This window comes from Seriola aureovittata, chromosome 22, assembly GCF_021018895.1.
Source record: "Seriola aureovittata isolate HTS-2021-v1 ecotype China chromosome 22, ASM2101889v1, whole genome shotgun sequence".
NCBI lineage: Eukaryota > Metazoa > Chordata > Actinopteri > Carangiformes > Carangidae > Seriola > Seriola aureovittata.
Genome location: NC_079385.1, coordinates 3,348,338 through 3,361,986, shown reverse-complemented (window position 1 = coordinate 3,361,986; position 13,649 = coordinate 3,348,338). Strand labels below are relative to the sequence as shown.

The following is a 13,649-nucleotide window of genomic DNA, read 5'->3' as shown; positions in this document are numbered from 1 at the left end:
AGACTGAAATCATGGAATATACACTAAAGGTCAAAAAGAGCACCTCTGTTTTTCCAGTAGTTACTGAAATGTACATATTGTTTCTGAAATTAAAGCAGAGAACAAATAAATGATAAAAATGTAGGTCCATATAGCAAACTGCAGTGCTATCAAAGACTGAAATGCATATTATCATTGGTGGTGGGCTGTGCTGCCCATCATAACGGGAATAAAATATAACATTTTATTGAATAAATATCAATAAAGGGACAAATACTTATAATTATTGTATCTGAAGTATCAGATTAATTTTTTTGTGTTGAGTAAATTGCGGAAAACTCACGACCTTTAAAATCCTACTTTCAGCCTTCATTAGCTGCCACCGCATTGCTGCCACATCAATAGGTGGCAGCAATGCGGTGCAGTAGTTCAGTACCAACCATGCAGCGCAAAGTCACACGAAGAAGAAGGTATGCGCGTCACTTCCGGGCAATAATGGCGTCCTCCACGACGGGAGACGGCGTGAGTGAAGCACAAACAGGGAAAAAATCGAAAAAGACTAAAAACCAAGGTGAGTTATTGATTCTCCTGAGGTGGAGGCACTTACCTGACACCGAGACATATATTCTCTGTGAGACGTGGCTGAATATTGTCGGCTAATTCGTTTGTTGTCATGTGGGTTGGAAAGCACGCAGGAGTGCACGTTAAGCTAACAAACGAGCTGTCTAAACATCTGCTGCATGTTTTTATCAATCACTCCCGAAGGTAAACGACAGGAAATAAACAGTTTAGACTCTCCAGGTTGTTCGGCTTCGTGGTTATTGTTGGTTTTAGCATTTCAAAAAGTAAACATGGACCATGTGCACAATAACTGCTTTAAATCAATCTCCTCCAAATCTTCTCAAGTGTTTGTCGGAAAGCTGCAGCGCTCTGTACTGAATGACCGCAGTGCAGTATAACAGGGTGCTGGATTCTCAGGACCTATACAATAGTGTATTGATTAATGCTGCTGACATTATTATGGAGGACACAGTGTCTGAGTCACAGGGAGGATGGTTCTGATGTCTGTGTCTTACAGTGGATGAATCTGATCTCCTGACTGTTCCCGATGGATGGAAGGAGCCGGGGTTCACCAGAGACGACAACCCCCGTGGTCTCCTGGAGGAGAGCAGCTTCGCCACCCTCTTCCCCAAGTACAGAGAAGCCTACCTGAAAGAGTGCTGGCCGCTAGTGGAGAAGGCTTGTGGAGAGGCAGTAAGTTCACTGTTTTCCCTGAACCACTATTAGATGAAGACACACCACAAACCTTCAGAAACGAAATCAGTTGTATTGGACAAAATGCCTTTACATGCACTAAGAATTTGATTTTCATTGGTCGCTTATAACGATCGATATATAATATTTTAGTCTGAGCTTAGTCATGTGATTATTGTTGACTTAAGTTTTACTCAACAAAAGTTAAAGATATTTAAATTCTAGTTTTTGTGCCATGCGGGATGAAAGAGGACTCAGGCAAATGTTTAGAAGTCTTTGAAATCAATTTAGTTGAGAAATTGAAATTAAGTCTGAAAAGTAACATTTAACCTTTTAATAATGTTTATATTTTAATCCTGACCTCACCACATTTGAGTGTGGAAATAAAAATAGACCTGAACCTGGGAGGATTATGTCAGTACCCTCTGTCCTCATCAGAGTCCGTTGCAGGCCTGTACTGTGCGTAGTTCAGGTACTGGTTGTGTGTTTGTTTCATGTTGTTTCAGTCCTGTGTGATGTTGATTTATGTTTCTCTCAGAACATAAAAGCCTCTCTGGACCTGATAGAGGGCAGCATTACGGTCTGCACCACTAAGAAAACCTTTGACCCGTACGCCATCGTCAGAGCCAGAGATCTCATCAAGCTGCTGGCCAGGAGTGTCCCATTTGAACAGGTACTGATATGTGTGCTCACATACAGGAGGACACTGCTGTCGTGTAGGTTTGCGATTGACTCTCTTGTTCATACTTCCCCTGGATATTACGCAGCGCATGGCATGTATAGATTTTGTTTTGTGCTGCTTTTCTTTGACAGATTCTTGGTGCTTGACGACAGCAGTAGCATCAGTGCTGGTTTCTGATTATCAGGTTGTTTAACTGCCTGTTCATATGTGTTTTTTTTCTTCCAGGCTGTGCGGATATTACAGGATGACATGGCGTGTGACATCATCAAAATCGGGACCCTGGTTAGGAACAGAGAGCGATTTGTGAAGAGAAGACAGCGGCTGATCGGCCCCAAGGGCTCCACCCTAAAGGTGAGCTTTCTGAATCATCATAAATTTTAAACCTAAATAATATGAGAGAAATGAATCTGAACTGAACTGTGCAGACATCCAGTAATGTCGAACAACATACACCAGAAAATTCATAGAAAGAAAGAAGATTGATAGTAAATGATGCAGATCTGCTGCAGCCCGTCCCTCCACCAGGGTCAGTGCGAATTCCTTCAGCACTCTTTGTGTGATCCCGCTGACAAACAAACAGATCCAGTAAAAACATAATGTCCTTGGTGGAGGGAACAAAGCCTCAGTGTTGTGTTTACTGGGTTTGTTCACTGGACCGTGTCGGTGTCTGTCGTCATGATGCTGCATTTTGTTGTAAATGCCTCCGGGTGGCAGCATCGCCTCTGATCAGCCACAGTATCCGAGTGCTTGTGGAACAATGTAACACTGTTAATGGACCATCTTATCTCTTCCCTCCAGGCGTTAGAGCTGTTAACCAACTGCTATGTGATGGTGCAGGGCAACACGGTGTCGGCCCTGGGGCCCTACAACGGCCTGAAGGAGGTAAGAACTTCAGAGACACAGACCTGCAGCAGGTGATCATGAACCAAGAGTGACCACAAGTTGAAAAATGAACTTATGAAAATATTTCATTAACATCTCAGAACACATCGTGTGTGTGTGTGTGTGTGTGTGTGTGTGTGTGTGTGTGTGTGTGTGTGTGTGTGTGTGTGTGTGTGTGTGTGTGTGTGTGTGTGTGTGTTACAAACTCCCCTCAGGTTTAATTAGGCTCTGTTGAGCTCAGATAGAGGTGAGGCCAAACTCTAATGAGCCCTGTTGGGAAATGTGGGTGTTTGCAGCAGCAAATAGCAACAGGAGCCGGCAGCAAAGAGAGAAGAGCTCATGGGTACAGAGGCCCAAAAAGCTCAGAACGAAATAAATAAATGATTATGAACTAAATAATCAAATTAATAAATTATGTAAAATGTATGAATCAAACAATAATAAGAAACGATTAAAACTCAGTTCATTATTATTATACAACTGGTTATCTCCTGTTAGCTACAACAGTGGTTCTCCAACTTTTTCACATCAAGGACCCTAAACTGACACAAATTAGACCACAGACCCCATCTGATAAGATTTTTGCTTTGAGATGTTTTATTACAGAAGGTGTTTGACCGAAATAGTCACACAGTCTGTCACTGTGTTATTTATGGATGGAACTGTAGAGAAAATAAATGATTCCCCTTTTTTCTGGGGACACCCAGGAACGCCCTCAAGGGCCCCTCGGTGTCCCCGGACCTCACTTTGAGAACCACTCAGCTAGAACAACGTTAAAATCAATGTATTAATCGACTATCGAGCCGCTACTTTAAATATTAGACACAGATTATGTTTTTATTGTGTTGTCAGAGACATTTTAAGTCTTATCTTATTCTATCTTTATTTAGCTAACAATGCTACACATGCTATCTGGCTAACTGGCTATCTCACCAGGCGAGGTTGTGAGCTTGTTGTATTACTCAGCATCAAAGTGCACAGCCTGCAGGTCGGAGTCCATCCACATGTTTTTATGCACATTCTCAAAGAAACACTGGAAGCACTTCTGTTGTCGTCCGTGCTACTTGCAGCACGTTTCTGTATTTGCTTGTTTTTCTTCTCGTTTTCGTGTGTTGAGCTCTCAGGGCCACCGTAAGCATTTTATTTATTTATTTTTTTTTATGTCTCCTCTGTTGTGCAGGTACGCAAAGTGGTGATGGACACCATGAAGAACATCCACCCCATCTACAACATCAAGGTACGTTCGAAATGACAGAAACCCGGCTGGTTGGAGGTTTGTGTCAGTCCACAGCTGTAGTACTGGACAGACTGCTTCTTGCCCAATGAAGATGTTTTCCATCCTTGTTCTCGATCTCCTGACTGAACTGAATCTCTCTGGGTTTGGACGCCAAGGTTGGCTCAACCTGGAGCTGAGGGCATGACAGAGGCACTTGTTCTGTTTCAGGTCCTAGTTTAATGACTAACAATCTGAACCAGACACAATCGTTTTAAATCTGTTTCAGCAACACTGTGGAGCAGCCATAGTGTCTGACATGTTTGATAAATGACACAGGTTAGGATCATCAGTCTGAGGTACAGTTAGTGATCAGTCTCTACAAACAGCACTGAGCTGCTAGAGAACAGAGTCTTGCTGCAGGTAGACTGCATGATGTCCAGAGACACTGCTCGTCTTCAGTATTTTACATTAAGTCTAACCTCTATGCTCACAAACAAACTACTGAATTATAAAGCATCAACTGAGTTTTTTTTTTTTAAACTTCAGAAACAAATGAATTGATGTTTTCAGGCCTGTTTTCCTTCACCATGATTTGTTCGAGACAATCTATTGCATCCATGCAATGTGTCAAAAGTCATAAAAAACAACGTAAACACTTGCGTTTCGGGTTTTTCAGACTTCAACAAAACAATATTTTGGAGTCGTGGCTCCTGCTGTATCGGGCCCCTGGGAGCCAGTTCCCAGACTGCTGGAAACAGGTCGTCACGTTTAATTGGAACAATAATTGTCAACTGTGTTTTGTCGACCACAACATGCTCCCACATGTGACCTGAGGCCTGTACTACAAAGCAAGTTCAACACACCCAGGATAACTTTTAACAAAGCAGGTCATCAACTGGCGCAGTTAACCCTGGGTTTACCTGTACCTATATATATATATATATATATATATATATATATATATATAATCATGCACTTACAATACACACACACACATATATATATATATGTACACGTGTGTGTGTGTGTATTATAAGTGCATGATGATGATGGACACATGGAAAGACTCAAACAGCAAAACTATTCCACTGCTTTTTATAATTCTATATCTGGTGCTCGTTATTATTGATCACTTTATTGTAAACTCTTTTGTCCCTGTCAGGATCCTGTAGGAAAGATGACTCTGTTCTTCCAGTGATCTGATTGGCCAGTAGTTTGACTCTTGACAGGTTTTGATCTGATCCTCATAGTTAACCTGCACCGGAGCGGGTTAGGAGTTCAGCATAAGTTACCATGGTAATTTACCCTGGTAACAAGTGAACCACCGTCGTACGACTGAAAACCCAGAGTTAAACCTGAAGTGACCTCGATAACCTCAAATCCCGCTTCGTAGTCCAGACCTCTGGAGAGCCTGGTAGCAGCTGTTTCCCTGCTGCTTTAACTCTGTCAGAGGAAATGGTTGTAAATGTCTCCCGGCACCAGTTTTATCAGTTGACAGTTTAAGAGGTTGAGAAACAGTTTAAGATGATAAGTTGATAAATGAATGCAGAGTTGGTTATACTTAAAGTGTCAAAGCTCCCAATAATAATCTTACTATTCACACTAAATGAAAGCACTTCAGTAGTGAGAGCCAGCAGTAAAGAAACTACTTGTTAGTGCAGACGGGGTCTTTAGTGCGACAGTGCATCACCATCAACGTGTCATATTTTTACGGCTTTTATTTCTCCCGCTCCACCCCCACCTGTTTCTCCGTCCTCTGACTGTTCAGACGCTGATGATCAAACGGGAGCTGTCCAAAGACCCCGACCTGCGGGTGCAGAGCTGGGAACGCTTCCTGCCCAAGTTCCGCCACAAGAACCTGGCCAAGCGCAAAGAGCCCAAGAAGAAGAGCGTGAAGAAGGAGTACACGCCGTTCCCGCCAGCACAGCCAGAGAGCAAGGTCAGCAGAAGTTTGTTTCAAACTAAATGTCTGTGTAACTGCCTCAACATTGTCTATGGACAGTTTTAGTCATGCACACTTGGTCAGAGAAACTTTGTGTTGTATTATAAAAAAAAAAACACATCAGGTATTTTAAAGGTTATTATGATTAAAAGATGGAATTTAATGTAACTAACTAATAACACAACCTAAAGGAAAGTTCCTTGTTATTGAGGCTGAGGACGAATCTGTATATCGAGACATTTAAAACAAACTTATTTTAACACTGATTGTAACTGATGTTTGTAGGTTGACAAAGAGCTGGCCACAGGAGAATTCTTCCTGCGTGAAAGTGTGAAAAAGAGGAAGAAGATGGAGGAGATTAAGGTGAGTCTGATTCAGTCACAGCGACTGGTCACATGACCGATACTACAGCAGCCAAGTCCAGCTGTCTTCAGACCAGGGGCCTGGTCCAGAAAATGGCTTAGACAGACTTTGATCCTAATCAGGTGATCAGAGTTATTATGCTACAGTTCCCCATGGCAGTGAGTAAATAAAGAGCAGAGCCTCCAGTGGAGCCAGAAACATCAGTGTGGGAGATTCTCATTTATTAGTAAAAAACAGAAACGGTGACAGTTGGAGGAAAGAGTCAATAAGTGAACATGATTACATTTTATTCATTATTCAGCTGACTTGATTATTGTTAATGGATGATTGACTGCTGGAATCCAACTGTTTGATCCATTAAATGCTAAAATCCAGTTATTCAGCTGTGACCTGACGAGAACAAAGTTCTGCAGCAGAAGATGACACTACAGATGAGACACAAGTCTGTAGATCTATGATAGATCATTGTCTGACTCAGTAACAGCCTCATGATCTTGGTGGTTGAAAAGCACCACCAACATCAGGACTATATGCAGCCTTCATTCACAAACTCGCTTTTAAACTACATTTAGTCCAGTTTGTAAATGTTAGTCTGTTTTAACTATGACAGGAACATATCATCAGTGCGACCAATCACAACATGAGAAATGTTTCTAAAGCTTTTTACTTTGCAGTGATTAATTTTCAGTGCAGACGAACTGACAGACACGGAGTCTGTTATAAAAACACAGTGTAGAGATTTTACTCTCTGATCTTCTCCTGACATAAACTTCTACAAACACTTCTGATAGTTGGAGTTATTTGATGTGGGGGTGTGTGATGTAGTTATCTCTGGTCAGTGTGTTACCTGCAGTAGATTCAGATCAGCTCGCTCTCAGTTTAGAGAAGCAGCAGGAGCAGCGGTCCTGAAGCTGAGTGATGAGCTGCTGTGGACAGGAACATCTGCAAAACCGTGTTTTAGACACTTCAGTAAGATGTACACAGAGAAAAGCTAATGTCAGTTGAAGTCTATGATATATCTTGAATGTTTTCACCACTTTATCTGCCGTCAAACAGCCCTTTCCTTTGGAACTACATTTTCTGGACTGCTGAACTACCATATTCCTACGTACAAGCACAACTACGCTTAGCTCTGTCCGGCTCAAACAGCTGATCTGCGGAGTAATACGGTGTGTACTGGAGGTGCACATGTGTGTAGGAATACAGTAGTTTAATGGTTGAGAGAAGATAGTTCCAAAGGAAAGGGCTGGTGAAGATATTCAAAATAAAGGATAAACTTCAACTTTATATTAGTTTTTTTTTTTTCTGTGGCCATTTTTTAAAGTGGCTAAAATACGTTTTTGAGGTTGGCCCCGTGCACAGCAGCTCATCACTCAGCTTCTAATCCGCACTGATCTGAATCTACTAAAAAAACTGAACCAAACTATCACTTTAAAGTGATCTCTGTTTCTGGAGCAAGAAACTCAATTTCCCTCAACTCAAAGTTAACAAACTTCAAATTTTCACTAAATGCACTTTCTTGTTTTGACCCCAGCGGAGCACATCTTTGCCTTCTTTTCTCTTTGAAGCTAGCAGATAGTTGATGATCTAATTCCAGGGAGCATTATAAAAGTCTGACATTTCCAAAATCTGCAGAATAAATACTAAAAGAGTTGCGTCATTTTCTGAGCAGTGATGAATGTGACTCTTCCTCTTTCTCAGGTCAAACAAGGAGAGGCTCTGACCAAGAAGCAGGAAGAGCGGAACAAAGCTTTCATTCCTCCTAAAGAGAAGCCTTTGATGAAGAAGACCGCTAAAGGTAATGAAGTGACAAAACAAAGTAAATGCGTCTGAAACTGTGCTCTGTAATAATACAACTAACCCACATCCCACCCGTGTTGCCTTTGTCACAGCTCCTGCAGATGGAAAGCTGGACATCGACGCCATCAAGGACAAAGTGAGAAAAGCCAAAACCAAGAAACTGGGGGCTCCACCAGTCATCCCAGCTCCTCCCACCAGCACCACAGACAAGAAGAAGAAGAAGAACAAAACCAAAGGCTAACCACAGACTGACGCCTCCGCTGTTGTAATGTGACAGTAAAGACTCTGTAAGCACGTGGGAAGATGGGACGTCAGACTGTGGAACAAAACCAATTCCAATACAAGCTGCCCCGGATGTTTTTATTGAACTACTTTTGTTCCTGTTTGTTTTCTGCTGTATATTCTGCTCTATCTGGAGACCAAGCGTGTTGAGCAGCAGTAGATTTCCCTCTCGTCTGTCGCTTTTTATGGATTCAGATCGTCCGGATTTTGTATGATCAGTATTTATATATTGAAAAATATATTTTTCTCCCTCATAAACACTGATGTGTGACTGAATCAGATTCAGAATACAACCTTATACTTGTACCGTTGGCCCACATTACATGTAGTTGCAACATTTTGCCCAGCACCTTCATTGCAGAGGTACACAGTAATTTCATTGCAGTGCTGTACCTTTGTGTTGGTACCACGGTTACGATAGTTTTGGATTTTCATTCGTTTTAATTTGTTTTAAAGCAGGTTTGTTTAGTTTTTATTGTTTGAAAATGCTCAGTTTTAGTTTAGCTTTATTAGCTTCAGTTAGTTTTTTTTGTAATATGGCGAGATTCAGAAAGGTCAGAAAAAAGTATTCACTGAGGACAAACCATACACAAAAGACGGTGATAAAAGATTTGTGTCAGTCAGTGTGTTAGTGTCATTAACCAGAAGAATGCAACTACAACAGAACATAAAATGAGTGTAAATATGGGCACAAACATGCAAAAAGTCAACACAAGGTGCAGCTTTAAATGCAAAATGTGTGTAACTCTGCGTCTGTGTGAGATCCAGGGCGAGACTGTGAGGAAAAACGTGAAAAAACAGCTGCAGCTCTGGCACAACGTTGCAGTTAATTAACAATAATTTACTAGACATCATTAATACAGTGAAGGTTTTGGACCTTTAAAGTGCACATGTACTGGTCGTGCAGTGAGAGGAGTGACGCAGCTATAAAACTGGAAGATAGATTTCATATCTACCCAAAATATCAGGCTGATGTGTGAAATAAAGTGACAAAGACAAAAACTAAAGACATTTTCTATATAAATTTAGTTTATTTTAGTTTGGGTTAGTTATTGTTTTTAATGAAGCCTAAATCTTACTGCCATGCAGTAAAATAAAAAAATCATTCAGTCATTTGTTTTTAAAAAAATGTTGATGGAGTTGAATAATCGAAGATGATCTGATCTCATCTTCATCTTAACGCTGGCTGAACAGGTCCATGTTGTTCAGGTCCAAACAGAGGATCTACTCATAGCAGAAGACATCAGGGTAATAGTGGTGGACTGCATATGCCGTGATGAAGGTGAAGATGAGGCCGACGGGCCGCACAACCAGAATGGTCACATAGCTGGAACCAGTATGTGTGGCATCCAGGGATGGGTCCCGGTCTGGGGTCGGGTCCCAGTCTGGGGTCCAGCTGTATCCTGGAAACACAATAGAAGTTGGAACAATTTTATTTCCATTTATTTTCAAACTGTGCTGGATTATATCTCTGCTTCAAACTGTGTTTTCTGCTTTAAATGCGTCACACTTACTTTGCTGTGAATCTCGTTTTTGGTCACCTGCAAGAACATTAACAGGAGAAATGAATGAAATGCCACAAGTTGTGCTTTTCTTGTTTTGCCCTCGGCTTGAGCAGATAACTCATGATCTTTAGGGAAAAATGTCTCAGTCTTTTCTCCGGCTTTTGTAAAGTGACTTGTTAAAAACCAGTGTAGGTAACAATGCGAATGCAATGCAACCACAACCTTTTTTTTTTATAGGTGAAAAATGACAAAAGTAGTTTTAGTGTTTTCTTTTTTTAAAGACTGAATCTAAAGGAAAGGAAGGATTGTTCGCATCAGCAAAAATGGGACTGAATACTCACGGCAGAGACTGTCACTACAGGTGCCTTCACATCCAGAGCAGGCTGCCCCTTTAGTTTCATATGGTCTCCTTCTGTTGGTGTTGCCCCTGCACAAGAAACCACCAGCTGAATCACTCTCCCATGTGGCAGGTAGCAGCTCATCTTTGCCCTGAACCTTTCAGCTTCTTATCTCCTTACTGCTGGTGTTACATTATTTTTCAAATATAGAAAAAATTCAGGTACCTGTGGTGTGTTTGCTTTGAGATGTAGTGATCTAAAAAATGTAGCTTAAAGGAAAAGATTTGCATCATTCTATGTTTCTTAGTGTCAATAAAGTCCGTGAAAAGACCAAAACTAACAATGTTTGGGGCACCCAAGGGTGTAAATCCTATGTTTGTTGAGGACTATTTTCAACAGTGGATTATTACACATTTAGTGCTGTACTATTTACAGCAGCAGGATGGTGTGTGTGGGACTGAGTCACAATAAAGGACAGCAGTGGAGCTCTGTGATACTGCTGATTAAGATATATCAGATTTTTAATTAGGTAAGTAATTGTGAGTAGGACACAGTCATTGTTGGGGTTAGTATGTGTATGTGATTGGTTGAGCCAGACTCACTGAGTGGTTGACTGTGCCTTGTTGGGGGATGTGGTAGATACATATGGTTTTATACCACTTCCTGTTTTTCACATGAATCTTGACTTAAAGTGACCTGAAATATTGAAGCATCACTGCTGGATATCTTTGCCCCCCCCCCTTGTGACACCTTTGTGTAACATCAGTTTTATCATCAGTTCATAAACTCAAGTCATAAACTCAGAGCCGTAGGTCTTATTTGTTGATGTGTTCAACTTACGCTGTAGCATAGTTGCAGACAAAAACGACACCCTCTCTGTTATTGAAGTATTTGACACCATTGGGGCACAGCTCAGCGGCACAACCAACCTTGTAGCTGCTTCCCCAAACAACCTGGAAACAACAAAAGGGTTCAATTGTGCAAGTTAAAAGGTTCCTCTTTTTTACTGACCCTCCGCTCTTAAAGCTTTTGTGATTTCAAAACAAAGAGGGAAAAGCGGAGAATAAGTACATTTTCATTAACAGTAAAAAAAGTGCACATACCTGCGTGTAGTGGCCACAGACTTTACTGCAAGTGTTCCTTTCATAGTTGTAGTCTGCTTTTTCATCCACCCATTTTTTTATGGCTTTTGTCGCGTCAAATGATGACGGTGGGTAGCCTGTCCATATGTTCTCTCCTACCGACGAGAAAGTGGGGTGCACACTGCTGACATCTTTGAGGCGAGGGTTGTGGTCAAACACACAGTGCTTTGCCCACGCTCTTGCAGTAATGGCCAAAGCCTCGTCCCACGTCTGGAGCAGCAGAGACAGAAAATATGAAGCAACAGCCCTTTATAACGAGCCCATCTTTTTTTTTAATAGAGGTTTTTAAAATGATTGCTTCACCCACATTAAAAAAAGAACTGGTTTTCATTCACAGGACAAATATATTATCTCACTTACTCCTTTTGGCATCCAGCCGTGCAAAGAGTTTTGGTTTTGTTTGTCCAGGTTTTGAAATTTCGTCCACTCTCTGCCATTCCAATATGATGGAAGCGAATGGGATTTACTTTGGGATGCTCACAAAAGTGTAAATAACAAAGGAAAGTTGAACAGCAGAGTGTATTTCCTCTCTGTGAACAGGTTAGTGTTGATTTTTGTGCCTCTGTGCCGGTGACAGCCAGGACCAAAGGTGTATTGTTTTCAGGTTGTCTGTCCTATTCTCATGGATGCGATATTTCAGTAGTCCTTGACAGAACTTCTTTAAATTTGGCACAAACACTCACTTGGACTCAAGGACGAACTAATTAGATATTGGTGGTCAAAGGTCAAAGGGCAAGGTCACTGTGACCTCATGTTCTTGTGAATGCAATATAGCAGGAACCCTAAGAGGACATTTCATTCTGTCACACTGTGACCTCACAAAACAATAACTTACAAATTCATTCACTAATTATGACACAATTAAACTCAAATGTCTATGAGGATACAATGAAGTGATGACTTTGATTTTTTTATCCAAAAGGTCAAAGGTCAACTTTACTGTGACGATGTCAAATATGTTCTGCAAAAACACTTCTGTCCATTATTCAATGCTGTAGCTGAAGAAGGGGAGATTGTGATGTTATTATGAAGTAGGGTTGTTGGCAGAAGGATACACGTAGGTGGTAATTCTCGTTTAAGATAGTAAGAAGAATAAGTATTGAAAAATCAAAGGGGTTGTTCTGCCTACCATGTACAGCATGTCACTTGCAGGTGGATTGACAGATGACCGCGCCCTGTTGTGTTCCCTCACACATTCATCAATGAACTTCCCATCTGTGATTTCTGGCAGTACGACTGAGCACACCCCCGAGTCCAGGACGATCCAGGCCCACAGTAACAGGTCCACCCTGCTCCCCATGCTTCAAAGGATAAAACTCCACAAGCGAAGACGCAGAGTTTATGACTCCGTGAAATACACTTACATCTGCCAAACTGACACAGGAAATAACACACCCAAGAGGAACAGGATGTATGAGCTGTATTTGGCAATTTAAAGAGATATTCTGATAAAGAAACACATGCTATTTCTTATAATTAACCCAGTGTAACCCGTTGATAACAATGTGGGCAGTGGCATCTGTGCAAAATGAAGTTCTTAAATTGAGAGCAGTGTGATGTGGTGAAGAGGAAATGGAAAATAATGTGATGAACAGGGTCAAATATCCATTGCATGCAAAATGATTCTGTTAGGCTGTTTACCAGTTGATTGATTGATTTTTTTTTTTTTTAATTTAGCATGCCAGAAAAGCATGCAGACCTAACTTTTTGTGCTCAGATTAATTATTATTAATTAATTAAAAATTTTTTTTTTGTTTTTTTTGTTTTGTTTTCAGTGTACATCATTTTACTTGTTTGTTTTTCTGTTCTAACCACATGGCTCGAGGGATGGCAACGCCAGTTATTCCTTGTATTGCCATGAAACTTTAGGCTCTTCAGATGTTTAGATTCTTATCCATCACTCAGTTCCATCTGATGGATTCTAAATTCATTCTGCAGCAGAACAGAGTCACAAAGCACTATCTTCAGCAACGAGCTCGAACAAGGAGTCCTGGAGCAGATGGTCTGTCTCCCACAGAGCCCAGATGTCAACATCAGTGAGAGAGTCTGGGAATTCCTGAAGTGAAAGAACGGAGGCAGTGTAAATCCACAGAGGAGCAATAAGACGTTCTCCAACATGTTTGGAACAACTTATTGGCCAAATTGTGCCCATATTTAAAATGTAAGAAATATTCATGCCATTATTTTTGAAAGCATCTCCACGATACTTTTTGAGCCTAAAACCTTTGCACAGTTTTGTATTTACATAAAAACAATTCTTTTGT

The 13,649-nt window shown here is 41.1% G+C and overlaps 2 protein-coding genes across 2 annotated transcripts; one reads left to right on the top strand and one right to left on the bottom strand.

Annotated features, from left to right (window-relative positions):
* Positions 1–474: 474 nt before the first annotated feature.
* krr1 (KRR1 small subunit processome component homolog) lies at positions 475–8,706 on the top strand. The gene is made up of 10 exons (XM_056368024.1): positions 475–550; positions 1,058–1,233; positions 1,772–1,906; positions 2,141–2,266; positions 2,714–2,797; positions 3,978–4,034; positions 5,782–5,952; positions 6,241–6,318; positions 8,020–8,116; positions 8,211–8,706. The coding sequence occupies exons 1-10, from the start codon at positions 475–477 to the stop codon at positions 8,357–8,359; spliced, it is 1,149 nt and encodes a 382-aa protein (XP_056223999.1). The 3' UTR covers positions 8,360–8,706.
* A 701-nt stretch (positions 8,707–9,407) lies between these two features.
* On the bottom strand, positions 9,408–12,786 carry glipr1a (GLI pathogenesis-related 1a). Its single transcript, XM_056368025.1, has 6 exons — positions 12,515–12,786; positions 11,347–11,595; positions 11,084–11,196; positions 10,247–10,332; positions 9,915–9,941; positions 9,408–9,803 (listed from the first exon to the last, which is right to left on the bottom strand). The coding sequence occupies exons 1-6, from the start codon at positions 12,683–12,685 to the stop codon at positions 9,625–9,627; spliced, it is 825 nt and encodes a 274-aa protein (XP_056224000.1). The 5' UTR covers positions 12,686–12,786; the 3' UTR covers positions 9,408–9,624.
* Positions 12,787–13,649: the final 863 nt, after the last annotated feature.